This window comes from Emydura macquarii, unplaced genomic scaffold (genome assembly GCF_026122565.2).
Source record: "Emydura macquarii macquarii isolate MOO-44397 ecotype Brisbane River unplaced genomic scaffold, CSIRO-AGI_Emac_v2 contig_3692, whole genome shotgun sequence".
In the NCBI taxonomy this organism is placed as follows: Eukaryota; Metazoa; Chordata; order Testudines; family Chelidae; genus Emydura; species Emydura macquarii.
This window is the reverse complement of record NW_027133829.1, coordinates 12,819,899-12,844,020: the sequence shown is the minus strand read 5'-3', so window position 1 is coordinate 12,844,020 and position 24,122 is coordinate 12,819,899. Positions and strand designations below refer to the sequence as shown.

General features: G+C 43.8%; 1 protein-coding gene across 4 annotated transcripts in view; it reads right to left on the bottom strand.

Annotated features, from left to right (window-relative positions):
- Nucleotides 1-24,122, bottom strand: part of ALDH18A1 (aldehyde dehydrogenase 18 family member A1) — a 105,376-nt gene that overhangs the window by 63,894 nt on the left and 17,360 nt on the right. For 2 of the 4 annotated variants that reach the window (XM_067536991.1, XM_067536990.1), the window contains one exon: nt 9,552-9,674. In XM_067536991.1, the coding sequence (XP_067393092.1) occupies nt 9,552-9,645 (94 nt within the window). In that variant the 5' untranslated portion in view covers nt 9,646-9,674. Of the gene's footprint in view, nt 1-9,551; nt 9,675-12,391; nt 12,728-16,826; nt 16,987-24,122 lie in introns of those variants that run through there. The other 2 variants (XM_067536992.1, XM_067536993.1) reach the window with 2 other exon arrangements.

Below are 24,122 nucleotides of genomic sequence, written 5' to 3'. Positions count from 1 at the left end.
CCGCCTCTTGCCTGCATTGGTGAGGATAATTGCTTCTGCAGCTAAAATATACTGGACCTTTGGTTTGGGGGCTCATTTTATATGTATAAGTATAGTAATTAAAGCCTTTCTGTCATTATCGAACGAGAGTCGTGTCAATTCCTGAGCGCACTAATAGCAGATCCCAGTCTGTGAGGTAACAGTGGTGTTACCCTCCCCTTTCCAATTTAATTGATTTTTAGTGTAACAAAATGACACTGCATACCACACAACATAATCCAGGAAGGGCTGAAGCAATTAAAATCTGACAGCGTTCTCAGCACTGTACAAGACAAATATAGAATGTCCCGGCTAACCCTCTAGGACAGCCTGTGAATTAGGCTGTCAGGAATCCCTGCTTGTTGTATCAGTCATGTCAATCAGTAACTAATCTGAAGTGTTCCCTCTGAGAAGAAAGGCAACATTTTTAGATTGCAGTAGAGAATTCTGATGATTTCAGGCAAAGCATGAATGGCTCACCTGCTACTCTATCACTATGCAAACATATCTGTTCTGATTGTGTCCTGGGCGATACTGGGGAAAAAAACTAGCTCCAAGGTTACACCACTGATGCACACTTCTAATGATGTGGGACTTAGGACCATCCACACATTCCTCCTGTAACTCATTAGTTTCAGGGATTCTCACTGCATGTAGGGAGAAATTGGTATGGGCTTCAGTCAGATTGGTAGTGGGTGAAAATCTCTCTCAGCATCTTCCTTGCCTTCCAAATATGCCGTACTGAACAGGACCATGAACACTGCAGGAGAGGCACATGGCAGCTTTTATTTCCAGCCTATTACTCGAATATGGTAAGTGGCGTTTCTGCTATTCAGTCAAACACAGAATGCTGGCAGTTGGGCAATGTTAGCTCCTTGTTAAGTCGGTGTTAAGTGATAATTCACAGCATCTCTCTGGGCAACTTTGATAAGATGTTCACCCCACAAAAGGCAGAGCAAGTTAAATTATGTTGGCCAGGAAGACTACACCTGGGCGAGAGGCAGGGATTGAAAGGCTGGTTGAAGATGAAGCCCAGATAAGAATGAATAGGTGGGGCTGGTATAAAGCCAGGAAGTTGGCAGCAGAAATGGGCTGCGAGAGAAGTAGTCTGCAGTCACTCCCTGGGAAAAGGGATCTGTGTTTGGGGTTACAGAGTTAAGTAGTCAGCAGTTACTCTCTGGAAAGAGGGAGTCTGGGTTGGTAAACCCAAAGAATGGGGAACCAGAAGATGTAGAAAGGAATCCAGGGAAAGAGCAACAAGGTCTGAGAGAAAACAGAAAACAGTTCATAGAATCATAGAATATTAGAGTTGGAAGGGACCACAGGAGGTCATCTAGTCCAACCCCCTGCTCAAAGCAGGACTAACCTCAGCTATATCTTCCCAGCCAGGGTTTTGTCAAGCCTCAGCTTAAAAACCTCTAAAGATGGAGATTCCACCACCTCTCTAGGTAACCCATTCCAGTGCTTCACCACCCTCCTAGGGAAAAACTTTTTCCTAATGTCCAACCTAGACCTCCCGCCCTGCAACTTGAGACCGTTGCTCCTTGTTCTGTCATCTACCACCACCAAGAATAGCCTAGCCCCACCCTCCTGGAACCCCTTTCAGGTAGTTAAAGGCCGCTATCAAATCCCCCCTCATTCTTCTCTTTTGCAGACTAAACAAGCCCAGTTCTCTCAGCCTCTCCTCATAAGTCCTGTGCTCCAGTCCCCTAATCATTTTTGTTGCCCTCGGCTGGACACTCTCCAACTTGTCCACTTGTACAGGAACCCAGAGTACAGAGCAGCCCCAGATTACCCTACCAGTCACATGGCAAGTGGTGCAGCCTGGGCAGTGGAGCAGAAGACCGTCTGGGACAGTTGTCCAATGGGACTTTGATATCTCAGAAGGGAGGACTATTGTGACCTGGCCAGAAGGCCAAGCCGTGAAGAGATCGCACCCTGAGTTGCAGAGAGAGGTGGCAGGGCACATGAACGAGTAGCAGAAGGGGGCATCGGACTTGGAGGTGCTAATCCCCGGAACAGCAAGGAGGTGGTGGCCTGGCATAGTAACTATCACACAGTTTACCACTTTAAATACACACACTACATTTAACACTGCACTACTGGGGTCAGCAGAGCTGCAACAGAGAAGACGCGACAGCAGTTGAGGAGAAGCTACCATTTCAAATTTTAGTTGTTCATACCTGAAATACTTGGCAGGGGAGGAACCACTACTCACACACAGGCCAAGTATTCATCCTACCCCTACTGACTCAGTTGGCTCTAGTTGGCAAGGCTGCTGAGCACTCATGTCTCAAGTCTTCTTCAAAACCATCAGCAGGCAGACTCAAATGCTCCCCCACCCACACAAGAGACCTCAAGGAGCTGGAGTGTTGTGACTGGTCTATGCTGGGGTAAGCAGTTAATGGAAGCCTGCATGCAGTGGTTAGCAACAGAAGGAATCTGCACTCCCTGCAGGCTCCCCTTTCTGAGGTTGGTGGATTCTGTAAAAATTGAAGGACTACATCTTGGAAATGTCAGCCAACTGATCTGGTCCACAATAGAACTGTGACCGATAGAGTAAATGGCTTAATATCTCCAGCCCCTACCTCTAGGCTTACTTCCAGGAGTCTGTTCAAGTTTCTAGGAAGAATTTTGATCTTCTCATCCCCAAGTAAAGTTGGGCCTCAAACCTGCTTATGCCCATTTTTAGGTAGGTATTCAAATTCTCTCACTGCAGTCAATTCTCTTCCCTCAGGGAGAAGGACAGATAAATTATCTTGTACAGCAATTTGAATTCTAGATGTATGTGTCTATGGGTGCTCCACATCAGGATGTGTGCACACCCATGCACTTTTGATCAGAGATTTTATCCAGCAATGTCTGCAGGTCCATGCCTGTACCTAAGACACTCTCTTGCTGTGGCACAAGGGTATACAGGGAGGGGCGGATCCATCACCACTCCAGTTCCCTCTCAACCACGAAAGTCCAGTGAGACTCTGAGGCAGAGCATAATGGAGCACCCATAGGGACATATCTTAAAGAATTCAAGTTACTGTATAAGATAAATAACCTCTCCTTCAAGTAGTGTCCCTGTGGGAGCTCCATGTAAGGAGACTCACAAGCAGTACCTCCTTCATGGAGGGGATGCTGAGGAAATGGATTCAGTACAGATCACAGGATGCCATCACCAAAAGCTATGCCAGCTCTGGAAGCAGGTCTGAGAGCATAATGCTGGTAAAAAGTGTATGGTGAAGACCAGGTGATTGCCCTGCAATGTCTGAAATAGGGTCATTTTAAAGGAGATAGACTAAGCCATAATGAAGTGAGCAACTACCCTGAGTGGGTGAACTCTCCAGTTTTGTAGCAGGACAAGATACATCCTGCAACCCTTCTGGACAGTCTTTGGGTGGAGATTGGCTGTCCCTTCATTCATTCTCCAATGGAGATGAAGAGTCTAGGGAAACCTGTTGAGATAAAAGGGAAGAGCTCTTAATATCCAGCATATGGCGGCTTGTTTGTCCTCTCGATGCAAGGATTGTGGGTAAAACACCACTAGGTGAACCGCCTGATTAATGTGGAACTCCGAAGAAACTTTAGGAAGGAATCGAGGGTGTGACTATATTATCACCTTAAAGTGGTCGAACACTGGGAACGATGGATCAGCCATCAAGTCTCCAAGCTCTCGTACTCTCCTGGCTGAGATAATGGCTATGAGGAACGAGGTCTTGAGGGACAAATGAAGAAGGGAACCACCCTATTGGTTCAAATGGGGATTTAACTAAGTTGAGATCCCATTGTGGAATTGGCTCTTTGACAGGACTGAAGTGGGAAGCAGACGTGTTCAATGACAGAGAGCCATCAAGTAGCCATGCCTTGAGGTAAAATCCCAAGAGATTGGCGGTGGGTGGGTAACTGATCCTGTCTGCTGGGTGAGGAGAGTCAGCATCAGGGAAAGGCAGATAGGAAGATGCAGAGACATGCCAACCTGCTCCTGTCTCAGCCATGATGGTATTACAAGGAGGGTACTAGTTTCTCTTGTTTATGTATGTTTTTTAAACTTGAGCAGTAAAAGCATTTGGGGATAAGAATATAGCAGAATGCAAGGCCAAGTAATGATTAGGGTCTCTCTCACTGAGTGGTGACCACACCCTCCACTTGAGCAGAATCATCTGTGCTTTGTATCGGATGGTGTAACAAAGATCTCTCTCTGGATGACTCCTGGTAAGACATATTCTGGGATACTTCGTTATTCAGCTTCCATTCATGGTCGATGCAGAAATGTCTGCAGAGGAACTCTGTCACAGTGTTCTGCAGACTGGCAGATACACCGCTGAAGTGTGTATGCAGTGTGATGTGCACCTGTTCCATAGTTTTATGGATTTGGTGCATAAAGACTGGGATCTTACTCCTCTTTGTTGATTGGTAATACATTGCTGCCCTGTTGTCTAGCATTATTCTGCTTAGGTGGGCATTGATGTGAGACAGGAAGTGTTGGCAAGTGTAACAAACTGCTCTGAGCTCCAGTATGTTGATATGGAAAATCACCGCCTGAGAAGTCCATTTGCCGTAAGCTGTGAGGCTGTGGGAGAATGTACCCCAACCTACCAGGGTAGTGTATGTGGTGATAACTCTTGTAGGAGGAGGCTATAGAAGTGGAACTCCAACATGTACCTTTCTTGGGTCCTTCCACAAGTTTGAAAAATCAAGGACCTTCCAAGGTATGGACACCTATTTGGAGGGGGTGTAGATAGTTCTCAACCACACCTGAAAACACTCAGAATGCAGTCTTGGTAAGGGAGTCACAGGCTGCCACATGGCCCAGAAATTTAGGCAAGCCCTTGCTGTGGTTGGTGGGTTCTGATGAATTGTTGAAACAAGGTTGGACATTATGGTGAATCTGTCCTTGGGTAAGTACGTTCTGGTGAAAGAAGAGTCCAGATTGGCCCCGATGAAGTTTATATGTTGTGTGGGTGTGAGGACAGACTTTTCCACATTGAGGCAGAGGCCCAATGGAGTGAAACAGAGACAGGGCCTTGCTGGTTGCTGTCTTTAGTTCAAGAAGCAAAACACCCTTCAGGAGCCAGTCATCCAGGTGGAGGAAGACAGTTATGCCCTTCTGGTGAAGATAGGCTGCTGGGGCCAATGCAACTTTGGCTCTTTCCACTGCCCCAAGGGTCTTTACCAAAGGGTAAAATGTGACATTGGTAGTGATTCCTGTCTACCACAAAAGGTACCAATAATTTGTGTGAAGGATGAATGGCGATGTGAAAATAAGAATACTGAAAGTTGAGGGAAACAAATTAATCTCCCAGATCCAGGGATGGAATCATCATTTCTAGGATCACCATTCTGGACTGTTGGGAACAGACAGAGATGTTTAAAGTCATGAGGTCCAAAATTGGTCTCCACCCCCCATTTTTATTTGGGATGAGGAAGAGGGACAGGAAGGGCAAGGAGCTGAATGGGATGAAATAGTCTGCAGAAATCACCTCTAGGATCCATCTGTCTCAGGTGATGAACTTCCAGGAAGATAGGAAATGAGAGAGACAATCCCCATAGAGATGAGCGGAGGTGAGTGGGGGAATAGGCATAATGTAAGATCTGGGGTAAGTCGTTCACAGCCCTTGACCAATGGGTCAGTATAGGCATTTTGAGGGGCGTCACCAACTCTGAGGTTGTTGTAGAAGAGGGCCCTTTCTTAGTAAATCTGGATTTTTTTGGGGGGGGGGAGTTGGGGGAGAAGAGGATGGGAGATGTCAGTATGTCTGGTGGGCTAATAGTAGACACAGCGAGACTGTTGAGTCATCTGGGAGTTACTGTATTTTCTTTTTGTCACAGGTATATAGATGCCCAAAGATCATATCATGTCACCTAGGAGTCTTTGAGAAATTGAGGAGACCCATCAGTGGCATAACAAACTTAGGCCTTCAAAGGGAAGGTCCTCAGCTGGATGTGTTTCCTGCTAGGGGCTTCCCATTCAGTGTAAACGTCAAAAAAGGGAGGTTGGAAGGTAGGGGAACCTTATACAGACATCTTCAAAAGTTTGATGAAGTATCCATGGGGAAGGGGAGAGGGAGTGCTGCCGTACCAGCGGTTGGGTTGGTACTGAAACCTGTACTTGCATCGGTACCAAAGGTAGAAAAGGATGCTAGAATCATAGAATATTAGAGTTGGAAGGGACCGGCAAATGTCCGGGTAATCTGTCTGGAATTGCACCAAAACTGAAACCTGGCCCACTTCTGTAAATAGGTCTGGCGAGTAGCTGATTTTCTACTGTGTAGTAACACTTCCTGTACCTCCTTGGAGCAGCAGCTCTCTCTGTGTTGGAATCATGAAGAAGCCAAGTCTTGAGCTGGAATATCTGTAGGTTGGGATGGAGAGTGTGTCCTTTGTTCTGTGAGAGGATGTAAGGAGTGCATTGAAGATGGATGAGTAGACATGTCGCCAGTCGTGTCTGGTACGGGTACCACATCTGTCTCAGCCATGTGGGAGCAATCAGTATGATGTTTGCTTTTTTTCTTTTTAACAGGACCGTAAAACAACAGAGGGAATTGGGGGAAGGTGTAAAGAAGACCCTCATTCCATGGTAGAAGGAGAGTTTCCCTTAACGAATGCTGTCTGAGGCTGGCTCTGGAGCAGTAGCATGGGCACTTTCTGTTCAAGTAAGTAGTGAACAAGTCTATCGTTTGAATCCCCCATTGACAAAATATGCTGTGAAATACTGCTGAGTTCAGTTCCCACTCATGGTCATGTGAGAACTTGCAACTGAGACTGTCTGCTGTTGTGTTCTGCACCCCCGGTAGGTAGGTTGTTGATATTAGAACATCCTGGGAAATGCCCCAGTTCCAGAGTTTTAGCGCTTCTGCACAGATGGAAGATGATCTGGAACCTCCCTGGAATGTAAGTTGCACATGCACATGATGTTGTCTGTCATGACCTTAGTTTGTGTATCTCTGATCAGTGGGAGAAAGTGGGCGTAAGTGTTCCTGACTGCCCTGAGTTCGAGGAGGTTGATGTGGAGAGTACTCTCTGTGGGCAACCATTTGCCCTGAGTTGTGAGGTTGCTGGCAGAAGTTACACTTCTGTGGGATCTCTCTCTCCCTGAGGCAACAGACACAGCAGGAATGCCCGTCCATTACCAGAATGGACTCTTTGCAGGAGACAGACATCTTAAATCCAGGCAAACCGGGCAAAGGAACAATCCCCAGAATAGGTGAAAAAGGATAAAGCAAAAAAAGCCAAACACCACATTTTTATCTTCCCTTGTTATAAAAAAAAAAAAAAAAAACTAAAGGAAACTCTATAAGACTAAGACGAAAAATACTAACAACCAGTTAAGAACAAATTTCTAAAGTATCAGTGAATGGACTATTAATCGCTCTGTCTCTAGCCATGGGCGGTTGAGAAGAAAATGAAGGTGATTCGTCTGTGCAGTGCTAATTAATATCGAGGCAAACCACAAGGATGGGAGAGTGCATGTGCAGGCCAAACAGACACTGCTACCAAAGATCTCCAATCAGAAGTGCAGGGATGCACTTACACCTGCAGTGGAGCACCCTATAGTAGGGATACTACTTGAAGAAGTGAGTTTAGAGCCAGTCTGATTGCTCTCAGCTCTAATATATTGATATGTAGACTCTTTTCCCTTGGTGACCAATGAGCTCTGACTAACACGTTAGTCAGTAAATGAGTTCCTCATGCCAGCATAGATGCAGTGGTGGTAAATATTACTGGCAGCAGAGGAAAATTAAAAAGCTTGCCCTTCATTACATTTCGAGCATTTGTCCACCACATTAATGATGTTAACCTCTGTTGTGGAACTACTAATTTATGATGCAAACTGTCTAACCCTGATTTGTAATTTATTGCTAAGTAGTGTTGAAGATCCCTCATCTAAAGATGAGCATATGGTGTCACTGCCATGGTTTATGTCAACAGACTCAGTCTCCAGGGGTGGGGAGGGAAAAAAGAGAAACGGAGGTTTTATTTACTGTAACTGGAAGTTCTTAGAGCTGTGTGGTCCTTATCTAAATTCCACATGTGGGTACACATGCGTGCCATGCACCCAAGTCCAGAAAGTCTAACAAGTAGTGTCTACTGGCCCGCACATGTGCAGTAGGTCTTCTCATGCTCCCAACCGAGGGTATAAGACAGTTTGTGCCTCTCCAGTTTCTCCTCTTGCCACAAATTCAAGAAGATCTGAAGCAGAGGGGATGAAGGTTGGGTAGTGGAATACAGGTATGGACCACACATCACAAAGAACTTCCAGCTACAGTAAGTAACCTCCATTTCTCCTTCGAGTGCTGGTCCCTCTGTGTATTCCACATATGGATGATTGACAAGCAGTACTCAGACTGGAGGAGGGTGCAAGGAAGCTGGTAGCAAAGATGCTTGCAGTACTGTAGATTCCTCTGCTGCCTGAGCTAACACGTAGTGTGTAGTGAATTTGTGGATGGAGCTCCTGGTGGCTGCCCTGCAAAGGTCTTGTAGTGAAACCTTCTGCAGGGATGACAGAGGCGGCCTGTGCACTCGTGGAGTGAGCTGACACACCTCTGGCAAGGGGGAAGCGGGGAGGTGTGCACTAACCTGTAGCACTCTGTGATGCATCCCAAAACCCACACAGAGATCCTTGGAGAGGAAATAGCTTGACCATATGATCTTTCTGGTATGGCAATAAAAAAGTCCTGGTGACTTCCTGTTTGGTTTGGTTCTTTGCAAGTTGAACATCAGAGCACGCCAGCTATCAAGAGAGTGAAATCTCTTCTCTTTGGCAGAAGAGTGGGATTTCAAGAAAAAGAGACAGGTAAGTGGATATTTTGGTTGTTGCGGCAGAGAGAATATGGGATTCCTACTCAGGCCATAAAAACGGCCATACTGGGTCAGACCAATGGTCCATCTAGCTCAGTATCCTGTCTATGATGCAGTAGTAAGATGGAACTGGAGAGGTGTTGGTCCTCATTGTCTCTTACACCCTCAATCGGTAGCATGAGGAGACCTACTGCACATGTGAGCCAACAGACACTGCTTGTTAGCATTTCCAGATTCAGATGCATGATGCACGTGTGTACCCACATGTAGAATACATGTAGGGACCACCACTCGAAGAACTGGTTGTTATGGGAATTGGAGAAGGAGCTATATAGCCATTTTTACTTCTCAATCTCTCCTGTGTTTAGGAAAAAAGAAATTTGACACGCATGACAGACACTACTGTTGTACACAGTCTTGAGGTGGTGGCAACAAGTGGGAGAAGCATTCACAGAAAACACCAATATTTCTTGACTAAAGTTGTGGCTTGTTAGAGTGGAAAAGGTGATAGTTCAGGCATTTTCTTGAATAATTATTATTGTATTGAGGAAGGAAGTTGCATTAAAGATCCAGGTCTCTGTCTACAGTTCACTCTGATACCAGTAGATCTTGAAGAAAGGGGAAAGGCAACCCATTAACTACAATGTGGTGCAGAAGGAACTCATGAAGATAAGGGTATAATAGATGCTGAGAGACATCTGACCGGTGTTATTAGAAACAAGTCCTTTCCCTTGGATACTTACGAGGCTGGGAAACAGCTGTGATGGACTGTGGTGAGAAGAGGCGGTATCGTCCAGGAGAGTGAAAGGAGGGGCTCAGAGCAGCTCGACACAACATCGTGAGATGTTTGGGATGATCAAGGATACCTGTAAGTTAAGAAAAAAGAAGTCTCAAATCTTAATAAACTTGCTTTCCTATTCCTCCCCCCACCCCTCTGCTCAAGTACATGCCCAGTCCAGCACACCAAGATACCCAACAGTACATGCCCTTTTCAAAATCCTCTGTGGTACATGCCTAATGCCAGACTTCACTTTCTCTGAGAGTACTCAATTGCCAGGTGCACTCATAACAAGCCCTCTGTGGAAAACACACCACCACTCCCTGGAATGCAAAACTGATCAAGAACATGTATAGAGTGACATAATGGTTATATACAGTTATATTTACAGCATTTAGCTTGCCATATGTCTTGTAGAGGTGGCAAAATCCCAACTAATGAGGAAGCATGCCTAAATCTCAACAGAATGATACTCTGGACTTTCTTCTGTGCCCCTCCTGTTGGACCACTGCACTGCCAGATGCGGAGCCACAGCATGCAGACTTTAAACAGTGCGGGGTCCTCTTGTCTCATATTTAAACTATACACACACACACTGCAAAATCAAATACTCAAAAGTTAGGAAATGCCAGAACTAAGGTTGCATGTGCACAGACACAAGAGAGGGCTGACTTATGATAACAGTTTTCAGTTATGCAATCACGTGAGTTTTTTCCCTTGTGGGCACCTGCCTCATCCAGTGCACAGAATGAACTATGCTCACTTATTCAAGAGTTTTCTCCTTGTTGCTCAGTATATTGCCACATGCCTTATTTCCTGCACAGTCCTTGAATCCAAGACAGAATTAATAATTTCCTCATGGGCTTTTCTGTAGCACTCATTATAGTATCTGAGTGTTTTCCAAACATCTTGTGAGGTAAAAGGGTATTTTCCCCATTTTACAGCTGGGAAACAGAAGCATAGAGCTATTAAATGTCAAAAGCGTCCACTAATTTTGGATGCCCAATTGGAGATGCCTAGAACCTCATTTTTCCAGAGTACTTAGCATTATATGGCACTTTGTATTTCAAATCATAGCTTCCATCAACTTCAGTTACAGCTGTGAATGCTTGACACTTCTGTGAATCAGAAACCAGGAACCCAAGTGAGGCACCCAAAAATGAGAACACAATTAGTGACTATCTGTGAAAAGCATCACACAAGAACTGTGGCAGAGGCAAGGATAGAATCCAATTCTCCAGAGCAGCATTCTGCTAACTTAACCATGAGACCGTCCTTTTCTCTTCTAGCAATCCCCTGCCTCATTCACTATACATCTTCCAGCTTCTGCAACAAATGAGTCAGGGGTCCTATAGATAACAACCTCTTTCACAACACAGGCCTGATTCACTCCCAGAGCAGGTCCATCCTGCCTAATGAATGAGGCAAGGGTCCCGGGAAAAAAAGATAGTATGTGATCATATAAGAAAGAGTCATTAATCCGGTTCTGTAACTACTTTCTTTCAGATGTGTTGCATATGTCCATTCCACTACAGGTGTACACGTGCCTCGTTTCATGGTTGGCAGATTTTCCCCTCACTGTCTGGGCAATGCATGCACCCTCAACTGTGATGCTCTAAATGGCTTAGTCCTATCCTAACATCTAATGTTTCAAGTTTTCCCCATCCCTCTGAACATGAGGCTTAGGCAGAAAGTTGGAAAAGACACACCACTTTGGTGAGAAATTTCAAATGAGAGCATAGAATCACAGAGTTAGAAGGGACCACAAGGATCATCTAGTCTAACCCCTTGCCAAGATGCCAGACTTGTTATGTCTAAACCATCCAACATAGATGGCTATCCAGTCTCCTTTTGAAACCTCCAGTGAAAGAGCTTTCACAACCTCCCTAGGCAAGCTGTTCCACTGTACTAAAGTTCTTACAGTTAAGAAGTTTTTCCTGAGATTTAATCTAACTCTGCTATGCTGTAGATTGAACCTACTGCTCTTTGTCCTGCCCTTCATGGCAAGAGAGAACAACTTTTCTCATCTTTTTTATGACAGCCTTTCAAGTATTTGAACACTGCTATCATGTCCCCCCTTAATCTCCTCTTTTCCAAACTAAAAATACACAGTTCCTTCAGCCTTTGCTCATATGGATTGCATTCCATCCTTTTGATCATCTTTGTCGCTCGCCTCTGGATCCTTTCTAGGTTCTCTCCATCCCTTCTATGCAGCAGTGACCAAAATTGGACACGGTACTCCACTGAGGCCTAACCAGCACTGAGTAGAGCAGTATTATCCCCTCCCATGACTTGCATGCTATGCCTCTGTTAATGCAACCTAAAATTGCATTTACTTTTTTGCAGTAGCATCGCATTACTGACTCATGTTGAGGTTGTGATCCACCACAACTCCCAGATCCTTCTCAGCAGTGCTGCTGCCAGTTATCCCCCTCTTCTGTATCTGTCCGTTTGTTTTTTCATCCCTAAGTGTTGCACCTTACATTTGTCTTTGCTGAATTTCATTCAGTTGTCTATAGCCCAGATCTCCAATTTATCAATATTTCTCTGAAGTTTAGCTCTTTCCTCCAAAGTGTTTGCACCGCCCCCAGCTTTGTGTCATCTGCAAATGTGATCAGTATGCTCTCTATTTTTACATCCAGGTAATTAATAAAGATGCTAAACAACACTGGACCCAGAAGAAATCCCCATGGAATCCCATTTGAGACATCATTCCATTAATAGTTATTCTTTGTTTGCTGTAGTTTAACTAATTTTGTACCCACTTAATGGCAGTTCTCCCAAGCCCGCATTTCTCTAGCTTACCTATCAGAACGTCATGTGAGATTGCGTCAAAAGCCTTGCTGAAGACCAGGTATATTATGTTCACCACATTCTCCCTTATCCACCAAACCAGTAATCCTGTCAAAGAAGGAAATCATGGTGGTTTGGCATGATTTGTTCTTAGTAAATCCAGGCATAGGTATACCCTGTCCTCATAGGACACTGTACATGGACAGTCAGACACTAGATTCCATTACTCAATCCTCCCCTAGCCAAGTGACTGCCACTGGACAGGCACTGAGAGGCAGAGTAATGAATGGGTAGCTATGGGTTCAAAGGGAGGACCCATCAGCTTTGCTAATACCAGGTTTGAGTCCCAAGAAGGAACTGGATCCTTGACATGAGGATAGAACCTGTCCAAATGCTTCAAAAATCTGACTGCCACAAGATGAGAGAAACATGAGCAATCATCAGTTGGAGGGTGAGAAAGCCAGAATACCTGCTAGGTGTACCCTAATGGAACTAATTGTGAGACCTTGCTGTTTCGGATACAACAAATTTCATAGAATCAAAGGGATGTTGAGAGGTCTTGTAGGCCAATTCCCTGCACACAAGGCAGCACTAAGCATTATCTAGACCATCCCTGACAGGTGTTTGTCTAATCTGCTCCAATGATGGAGATTCCACAACCACCGTAGGCAATTTATTCCAGGGCTGAACTACCCTGACTGTTAGGAAATTTTTCCTAATGTTCAACTTAAACCACCCTTGCTGCAGTTTAAGCCCATTGCTTCTTGTTCTATCCTCAGAGGTTAAGGAGAACAATTTTTCTCCCTCCTCCTCATAACAATCTTTAATGCACTTGAAAACTGTTATGTCCCCTCTCAGTCTTCTCTTCTCCCAACCAAATGAACCCAGTTTTTTCAATCTTCCCTCATAAGTCACATCTTCTAGTCCTTTAATCATTTTTGTTGTTCTTCTCTGGACTGAAATGTGGTGCCCAGAACTGGACACAATACTCCATTTGAGACCTAACCAGCATGCAGCAGGGAAGAATTACTTCTTGTGTCTTGCTTACAAAACTCCTGCTAATAGGTCTCAGAATGATGTTTGCTTTTTTTGCAACAGTGTTACACTGTTGACTCCTATTAGCTTGTGATCTATTATGACACCCAGATCCCTTCCCACAGTATTCTTTCCTATGCAGTCATTTCCCATTTTTTGTTTGCAACTGATTATTCCTTCCTAAGTGGAATACTTTGCGTTTGTCCTTATTGAATTTCATTCTATTTACCTCAGACCATTTCTCCAATTTGTCCAGATCATTTTGAATTTTAATCCTATCCTCCAAAGCACTTGCAACTCCTTGCAGCTTGGTATTGGTCCACAGACTTTATAAATGTACTCTCTCTGCACATGTTGTATCGGAGCGTCGACAGCGGAAACCCCTTTTTGCTGGGACCAGACAAAGAATATCTTCCATTTTGCCAAAAAAATATACCTAGTAGAAAGTTTTCTACTATAGAGAATGTGTCTTGTACCGCCCCCGCCCCGACCAAATCTCCTCCTCAGGTGTTAATCACAGAGCACAGGCTTTAGTCAAATAAGTTATTGGGCTCAATACAGGAGTTAGAGTGAAATTCTAAAATGTGTTATACAGGAGGTCAGACTAGATGATCTAATGGTCCCTTTCGGCCTTAACCTTCTTAAAAATGAAAATTAACCAGGTTCACATCATTTTCATACTAGTTTTGTGGAAGTCACAATGGTGTAGGATCACAGATGTGATCAAGAAGGGAGAGGAAAAAACCCAGAACGAACCCCTGCAAAAGAAAAATGGATACAAGGAGGAATAGGGAAGCCAGAGAAGAAAAATTACGAGTTTTGCCACTCCTATCTGGCAGTGATTGTCCAAAACCCAGGGAGAGGTGGAACAGGGAGAAGAATGAAAAGGAAAGCAAGCAAGTGCAACAGCACAAACAGTTGGACCCTCATTCCATAGACAATCCAAAGCTGAGAACACCAAGGGGACACAAACTTGGTCCCTGGTGAGCGCTCTTAGAGTACCCACATAGGTGAACCAAAGAGGAATGAAGTGGGGCAGGGGGAAGAGGCAGAACAGAGGGTGCCCCAAAAGGAAGTGGAGAAACCAAGAGAGAGAAGAGACTGGACACTCGACATGAGCTTGAGAGGAAAGACTAGAAGAACAAGGCTGTATGGAAAGGAGGGGGGAGAATACAAAATTCAAAAGGAAAATTCAAAAGCAGAGGCCAAGAGCAGAAAAAAGAAAGAGGAAGACATCTTTGAATGGCAAAGACACAGGCAAAAGAACTTAAATCGATATCAAGGCAAGTCCAAGGCACTCAGGCATCTGGGCTCAAGATTCCAAAAAGATCTGTCCATCACAAAGATAAAAACTCATCTGGGAAGGAGACAGCTTTTTAGGGGCTAGCTAAAGGCTGCAGAATGGACAGGATTTAAAAACCAACTCAAACCTCACCAATTTCCATACCAAGTACAAGGCACATTTCTTTGAGCATTTTTTTAACGTCACATTTTTCCCCTTGAGGAGAAAGAGGAAGGAAGGAGCACGTCACAAATGCTAGATACATTGCTTAATACACTTCTGGAAGACACTAATACTAAGGTAATGAGGATGATATAAGAACTTGCATAGATTGGATCATTAATTGGACTGGTAGCCACAAACTAAGCTAAAAAGAAATTTTCCACTAAATATTGGAACCCCTCATTCAAAAGAGGGAATGTGGAAGTAAAAAAAGAAAGAAGTCACTCTTGTGCTTTATTATTTTCCAGACAGAAAATGTTACCCGGTATTGAGAGATCATATCCACCCATGATTCTTATATGGCCCACATCACCATAGAATCAATGCATATATCTTCTCAACACCCTAAGGCAGGGAAGTACTATTATCCCATTTTACAGACGAGGCAGAAGGACTAAAAATGACTTGCCCAACATCACACATCGAGCCTGTGGTGGAACAAGAAAATGAACCCAGGTCTCCCAATTCCTAAGCTACCAACTTTACCACTGGACCATCTATATCAGTGGCTCTCAACCTTTCCAGACTACTGTATCCCTTGCAGGCATCTGATTTGTCTTGCATACCCCAAATTTCACCTAACTTCAAAACTACTTGTTTACAAAATCAGACATAACTGCACAGAAGTGCCACAGCACATTTAAAGAAAAATGGCTCACTTTCACCATATAATTATAAAATAAATCAACTGGAATATAAATATTGTACTTATAGTATATAGTGTATAGTATATAGTGTATAGTATAGTGTATATAGTGTATAGTATATAGAGCAATATAAACAAATCATTGTCTCTATGAAATTTTAGTTTGTACTGACATCGCTAGTGCTTTTTATGTAGCCTGTTGTAAAACTAGGCAAATACCTAGATGAGTTGATGTACCCCCTGGAAGACCTCAGTGTACCCCAAAGGGTACATGTACCCCTGGTTGAGAACCACTGACATACAACATACACAAACAACAGGGCAACGAAGCAGAGTTAGTGCTACCCTGGGAATTTAACATGGCTTTCCTGATGAGAGAGAGTCTTAGCCTTAACGTTGCAGGGTTTTTTGTGTTTAGCTTCCTTGTAATTTAAGCTTAAAACACAAAAGCAAAAGTATTTAAATGTTTTTGGGTTGTTTTTTTTTAAAAGCACCTTCATTTCTCTCAATGCCCAATCCTGAAATACATAGGACATGTTATCTTAAAAGTTTCACCTGCTCCCACCGCAAAATAATTCTTTCCTTAACAGATTCTATGCTAAGACAAGAAGGAGGAGAAAATTCAGCCCCAAATGGTAACTGTATAAAGACAGCTACGATTCACATCAAGTGGGGCTCAGAATAAAGCATGGTCTTGTCCAGAGCTAGGATAAATTCACTCAGGCTTTATAATGGTTTACAATGGTCAGAGTTGAACACTATAGAATATAAGATGTATCCCAGGATTATCCTGCTTTGTCAGGGATCCATTCCAGCAAAAAGTTAGACCAGAGAAATCTATATCCAAAAGCATCAGGGATCCCTATGAAGGGGAAGAAAAACCTGCCATTCCTTTCAGTAAGAGAATAAATATACTAAACTCTTCTATAATGCTTTTAATCTGAGTATCTCAAACATGAAATGCAATTCCTCTGTGAGTTAAGTGACTAGCCCAGGTTACACAGTCAATCTGCAGTAGTTTGGAATAGACCCCCAAACCTCTGCTCTAACAAATCCTACAGCCTGCATGAGACAGGCTTTGGTGAAGGAGCAAACTATGTTATCGTTAGGCACAATGGCCACTCAAGCATAGACAAGAAGTTAATCTAGCTAACTCAGCACATACTACCAGATGCACTCTATAACTATGCATAAAGCCTATCCCCTGCAAGTATCAGTCCATGTGCAGAGAGTTCAGAACAGTCAGAGAATTAATTCTGTACCTGACACTTCTTGCTGCAATATGAGAGAAATTTCTGACAGAAGCAGCAGTGAAGCCAGCAGCAGCTGTGATGCCCGGAGACAAACTACATTTCTGCAAATTCAAATGAAGACAGACACAGCTCATCTGCAGCAGCCAATCCCAGAGCTTCTAGCAGTACAAGCCACATCAGCTCCACCAGAACGTACCAAGAGCTATGCCAGTAGCTGACGTAACTTCACTCTAAGCTCTTCCCTCCCACCAGTATACACCTCACCCATCCCGCTTCCATGCAGCTGATGTAACTTTACTCCACGTTGCAGCACAAAATCCAGTGTTTTAAGACAGCAGTGTCAGCAAGTGCTTTATGGGTTGCAAGCCCCAGCATAGGCCAGACAGCCCTACTCCCTCCCTTGCTTAGCACACAGCATGCTGACTTCCCAACTTGCACCCTCCTCATTCCTGGCCTGCTAATTTTCTGATAATGGTTGTAGACGCCCTCCTCCCTGATTTCAGGGACAGACTAGTCCTCAATTCTACCTTTGCTCCAACCTCTTCTTCCCCTTTTCCATTACATCACAGATCATTTCACCAGAGAGAGAGAGAGAGAGAGAGAGAGATTGCTCTTTAGTGACTTCTCCTCCTCCATCAGTTTGCACTCCAGTTGCTATAATAAAGGAGAAGACACCTTTTAATTTTTTTGGTAATTAATAGTGTTTGTAATTTTTATAGTTCCTTTCATCTTCACAGACATTACAGAATGCAAGCTGACTTCTCTGCTTGATTCAAACACAGGCCATACAGCCCCAGGTCTGCACCCACTTCGGTCTACTCCTATTTTCCTAGTGTAATTCCAAATTAATTCCAACATTGCAAGCTATTAGGATTAGTATAGGTCTCACAATATTTGGTGTTTTTATTAACGCTTCAGCTACTCAGGCTGTATTACCCATGAATTTTAACTTTCATATTTAATTTTAAAAATGAAGTAAGTTTCCTGCTCTCATGGTTGCAAAGAATGGCTTGAAAACGTGTGGACACTAAGGACTCTGACACCAGAAAGCAAGTAAAGAGAACATGAAGGGTTTTTATTATTATAAACTCTTGTGATTTTTGGAGGAGAGGGGAACCTCCAACTCATGATTTTTGAACACCTGGGGTTAGCAACCCTGGAACTTGCATTCTCCATCTCTATATTCAGGTGGTTCTGAAACAACTGGAGGCAGGGAAGGATAACCAAACACAGGATCATCATTTCTTAGTGGAAAAATGGTTATTCATTTCCCCAGAACTAAGAGCTATACAAGTCTTCACATAATAGCTAAGTTTCTCTCTATTAACAAGGTATATATTTATTTTGATAGAGATACACACCAAGTAAAGAGGAGCAACTTTCTCCTGTTCTAGGGCAAGCCCACTTTGACAATTCTTAAGCATAACTTTGAAACATACTGCTCTAGTATCCCCCTTCAACCATTATCCAAGATATCCACAACCATCACTGAGCAACTGAGTCTCCCAAGTGAATAAAAAAAATGTTTTTTCTTTCTTGCTTCCCAGTCTGAAGGAAAAATATTTAGTTAGAGTGTTGAAGTAAGTAGTAACTGAGACAGCTAAGTCAAAGGCCTGAGTTCTGCATTTGAAGCCAGTGGTTTATTGTAGGGATAAGTTCCCAAAGGGAAGTCTAGGTCCAACTCCTGTGAAAGGTCTTTATCCCAAACTCAAGTCTCCCCTAATGGCTGACAGTTGCATTGGTCTGGTGCACTGTTAGGCTGGTCATTCAAGGGGATAGGTGATCTGAGGAAGGGCTTTGAATATCTGGAAAATAACCTTAAACTAATTTCCATATTCAACAGAGAGCTAGTGCAGAGAGTGGAGAACCAGGATAATGTGTTTATAGAAACCTATGTTGTTCAGAAGAAAGGCTACTGTGTGGCTTCATTTCCAGAGACAGCTATTTACAACAATCAAGCCTAGAAGTGTGGTTGGGTCTCTGTCTGACAGATTAGACACAATTTTCTGTCCAATCCCAGATAGAAGTGGGTGGGGATTTTTTGCACCATGGCTATTTGAGCCCCAACACCAACAAGTTTAAAAAAGGCCTCAAGGCTGCAGATTTTCACTTCTGCTGAGGTCAAATCCTCTATCCAATGTGCCTCTGCGATATAGAAGGCAAGTTCTCTGAAAAGTTTCCTTCTTCTTACCAGCATCACTTTAGCCTTGCCTGCATCCAGTTTTAGCCAGAGGCTCTTCATCCACGTGCTGATTTCACAGCCAGGTACTAAGACAGCTGGAAAAAGGTGATGCTATGTTAAACATAAAGGAGATGTAGAGCTAAGTGTTCCAATTATTAAAGTTTCCTTGCATGCAGAAATGGTGCCAAAGTCTCTTGGCTAATCTCAATTCCTACTCTCTTCTGTGATGAAACTGGGAATCTGTCTACATAAATTATGACTTCTGGTTGATATGATGTTATTATTAGGAAAATTGCTGTATCACTGAACGTCACTATGTACATGTGGAATCCATCATAGCCTGATAGGGCCTGTAGAACACAACCACTGAACTAGGCACAGTAAAGAGTAGTTAGGATACCCGTTATATGGTCATAGCACTGTTATTAAGGAAGTTGGTTGAAGCAAAAAGAACCAGTTTCTGTCAACCTCTCAAGTTGTTCCAAGAAGAAGGTTTGCTAGGAAGAGATGGGATCCACCTAATGAAGAGAGGGAAGAGCATCTTCGCAGACAAGCTGGCTAACTTACTGAGAAGGGCTTTAAACTAGGTGCTTCGGGGCATGGAGACTTAAGCCCTGAGGTAAGTGGGGAAGTGGGATACCACAAGCAGCACAAGGAGGAGTGCAATAGGGGAGGCCTTCTGATTCATACTGAGAAAGTAGGGCAATCGGCCAGTTATCTTAGGTGCTTGTACACAAACACAAGAAGCCTGGGAAACAAGCAGGAAGAATTTGTAGTCCTGGCACAGTCAAGGAACTTGTGATTGGAATAATAGAGACTTGGTGAGATAACTCACATGACCGGAGCACTATCATGAATGGCTATAAACTGTTCAGGAAGGCCAAGCAGGGGAAAAAAAGGTGGAAGATTTGACTGTATATAAGAGAGCACTATGACTGCTCAGAGCTCCAGTATGAAATTGGAGAAAGGCCTGTTGAGAGCCTCTGGGTTATGTTTAGAGGCAAGAGCAACAAGGGTGATGTAGTGGTGGGCATCTGCTATAGACCACCAAACCAGGAAGATGAGGTAGACAAGGCTTTCTTTAGACAACTAACAGAAGTTTGCAGATCACAGGCCCTAGTTCTCATGGGAGACTTCAATCACCCTGACATCTGCTGGGAAAGCAATACAGCAGTGCACGGACAATCCAGGGAGTTTTTGGAGAGTGTTGCAGACAACTTCCTGGTGCAAGTGCTCGAGGAATCAACTAGGAGCCAAGCTCCTCTTGACCTACTTCTCACAAACAGGGAAGAAGATTTGGTAGGGGAAGTAGAAGTGGATGGCAACCTGGGCAGCAGTGACCATGAGATGGTCGAGTTCAGAATCCTAACAAAAGGAAAAAAGGAGAGCAGGAGATCCAGATCCTGGATTTCAGAAAAGCAGACTTTGACTCCCTTAGGGAACTAATGGGCAGGATCCACTGTGAGGCTAATATTAAGAGAAAAGGAGTCCAGGAGACCTGGCTGTATTTTAAAGAAACTTTACTGTGGGTGCAGGAACAAACCATTCCGATGTGCAGAAAGAATAGCAAATATGGCAGGTGACCAGCTTGGCTTAACAGAGAAATCTTCGGTGAGCATAAACACAAAAAGGAAACTTAGTGGAAGTGGAACTTCCAAGAAGTGGAAACTTGGACAGATGACTATGGAGGAGTATAAAAATATAGCTCGAGCATGCAGGAGTGAAATCAGGAAAGTCAAAGCACAACTGGAGTTGCAACTAGCAAGGGATTTGAAGGGTAACAAGAAGGGTTTCTGCAGGTATGTTAGCAACAAGAAAATCAGGGAAAGTTTGGGCCACTTACTGAATGTGGGAAGCAACTTAATGACAGATGATGTGGAAAAAGCTGAAGTACTCAATGCTTTTTTTTCCTCCATCTTCATAGACAAGTTCAGCTCCCTGACTACTGCACAGGGCAGCACAGAATGGGGAGTAGGTGAACAGCCCTCAGTGGTGAAAGAACAGGTTCAGGACTATTTAGTAAAGCTGGACATGCCCAAGTCCACGGGGTTGGATGTAATGTAATGTATTTGAGGGTGCTGAGGGAGTTGGCTGATGTGATTGCAGAGCCATTGGCCATTATCTTCGAAAATTCGTGGTGATTGGGGGCAGTCCCCGATGATTGGAAAAAAGCAAATCTAGTACCCATCTTTAAAAAAGGGGAGGAGGAGGAACCAGGGAACTATAGACCAGTCAGTCTCACCTCAGTCCCTGGAAAAATCATGCAGCAGGTTCTCCAGGAATCCATTTTGAAGCACTTGGAGGAGAGGAAGGTGATCAGGAACAGTCAGCATGGATTCACCAAAGGCAAGACATGCTTGACCAACCTGATTGCCTTCTATGATGAGATGACTGGCTCTATGGATGTGGGGAAAGCAGCAGAGGTGATGTACCTTGACTTTAGCTAAACTTTTGGTATGATCTCTCACAGTATTCTTGCTAGCAAGTTAAAGAAGTATGGGTTAGACGAATGGACTATAAGGTGGACAGAAAGTTGGCTGGATCATTGGGCTCAACATGTAGCAATCAACGGCTTGGTGTCTAATTGGCAGACAGTATCAAGTGGAGTGCCCCAGGGGCCAGTCCTGGGACCGGTTTTGTTCAACATCTTCATTAATGATCTGGATTATGGGGTAGATTGTACCCTCAGCAAGTTCACAGATGATACTAAACTGGGGGGAATGGTAGATACAATGGAGGGTAGGGATAGGATACAGACTGATGAGACAAATCTGAGGATTGGGCCAAAAAAAATCTGATGAAGTTCAACAAGGACAAGTGCAGATTCCTCCACTTAGGGCAGAAGAATCCCATGCTACAGACTGGGGACCAACTGGTTAGTCAGTAGTTCTGCAGAAAAGGACTTGGGGGTTACAGTGGACAGGAAGCTGGATACGAGTTTACAGTGTGCCCTTGTTGCCAAGAAGGCTAATGGCATGTTGGGCTGTATTAGTAGGAGCATTGCCAGCAGATCATGGGAAGTGATTATTCCCCTCTATTCAGCACTGGTAATGCCACATTTAGAGTATTGTGTCCAGTTTTGGACCCCCCACTACAGGAAGAATGTAGACAAATTGGAGAGAGTCCAGCGGAGAGCAACAAAAATGATTAGGGGGCTGGGGCAAAAGACTTATGAGGAGAGGCTGAGGGACCTGGGCTTATTTAGTCTGCAGAAGAGAAAAGTGAGGGGGGATTTGATAGCAACCCTTAACTACCTGAAATGAGGTTCCAGGGAGGATGGAGCTTGGCTGTTCTCAATGGTAGTAGATGACAGAACAAGGAGCAATGGTCTCAAGTTGCAGTGGAGGGGAGGTCTACGCTGGATATTAGGAAAAACTTTTTCACTAGGAGGGAGATGAAGCACTGGAATGGGTTATCTAGGGAGGTGGTGGAATTTCCATCCTTAGAGATTTTTAAGGCCCAGCTTGACAAAGCCCTGGCTGGGATGATTTAGTTGGGGTTGGTCCTGCTTTGAGCAGGGGGTTGGACTAGATGACTTTACTGAGGTCCGTTTCAACCCTAATCTTCAAGGATTTTTTTATTCTAAGTGTTTTATGAAAAATAGATCCTGTCAAACGAACATATTTTTTTTTAAAAATGAGATTGCAAGTTTGGTTGATAAAGGCAATAGTGTTGACATAACATACTTAGACCTCTGTAAGGTACTGACTTGGTACTGCACAAAATTTTGATTAAAAAGATAGAATGATAGAAAATTAACATTGCACACATTAAATGGATTAAACACTGGCTAACTGGCTCCAAATGCAACTAAATAGGTAATCAGTATCAACTAGGTGCGTTTCCAGCAGTGTCCTACTGGGATCAGTTCTTGGCTGTATTCTATTTAATATCTTCATTAATTATTTGGAAGAAAACAGATCACAGTTAAAGGTTGCAGACAACACAAATTGGGGAGTAGTAAATTAGGAAAAGGATAGGTAATTGATAAAGAATTATCTGGACTGCTTGGTAAACTCCACAGCCCCTTGGGCCTTCATTACATAGGTCCAACTCCATATCACAGCGGTTCTCAACCTTTTTTTCCCCGAGTACCACTTGGGTAAGGTACAGTCACTTGACCTGACTGTACCTGACCCAAGTACCACTCGGGAAAAAAGGGGGGGGGGGAGGGGACTTTCGGCGGCGACAGGGTTTCGCGGCGCGGGGGGGACTTGTGGCGGCGGCGGGGTTTCACGGCGGGGGGGGGGGGGGGGGGGCTTCTGGCGGCGGATTCGGCGATGTGGTACAGCTCGCGTACCACCCAGCCTTCTTCAAAGTACCACCGGTGGTATGCATACCACCGGTTGAGAACCGCTGCCATATCAGATTGTCAAGAAGATTGTTTTTATAAGAAGAATTTCTGTGCCTGACTCTTGAGATTAGAACTTTGTTTCAGTGTAATTTTTCTTTAAGTCTGTATGTTGTCTCTGAAGAAGGGGTTATCCCTGCAGTCTGGGAAAACAGACTATAAAAACAGTAAGTCATTGGATGAATGAGTAAATAATAAAAAAAGAAATGAAGTTATTAGCAAATCTTGTTAATGCATTATATACAGTTTGATTATCTAGCAAAATAAACAGTTGGAGATATGCTCAAATTCAGTAGAGGAGGTAGCCAGAAATGTATGAATACTAGAAATTAAAGATTTCTAAGAGGAAAACCCAACTATCAAAAAAAGAGGTTCATACTCAAGTTTCAGATTCATTAATATTCCAAGAGAAGGATCAAATTGGGTGAGTTTTAAACATAGAATAAGTCCGGCGTAGTACTCTGGCCCGTAGTACTCTTGCCTCCCTCAGACACCTCCCATTACTGATGATTATCATTCAGTCGCTAGCAAGATTTTATTGGGTCAGTCCCTTTTGCACACCCTGAGCCTCTCCACAGGCAATCCCCAATTGTGAGTGTAACAAATTTTGTTATAACAAATCCAGTCCATCTAGCCTATGCCCATGCCTTCAGAGGAAGGCTAACTCCACTCCACAAACACCTGGCCAGTTATGCAACACTAACACCATGTCTACATTATACAGTTAGGTCAATGCAAGGCAGCTTACACTGACCTACTTGTGCAGGTGGGT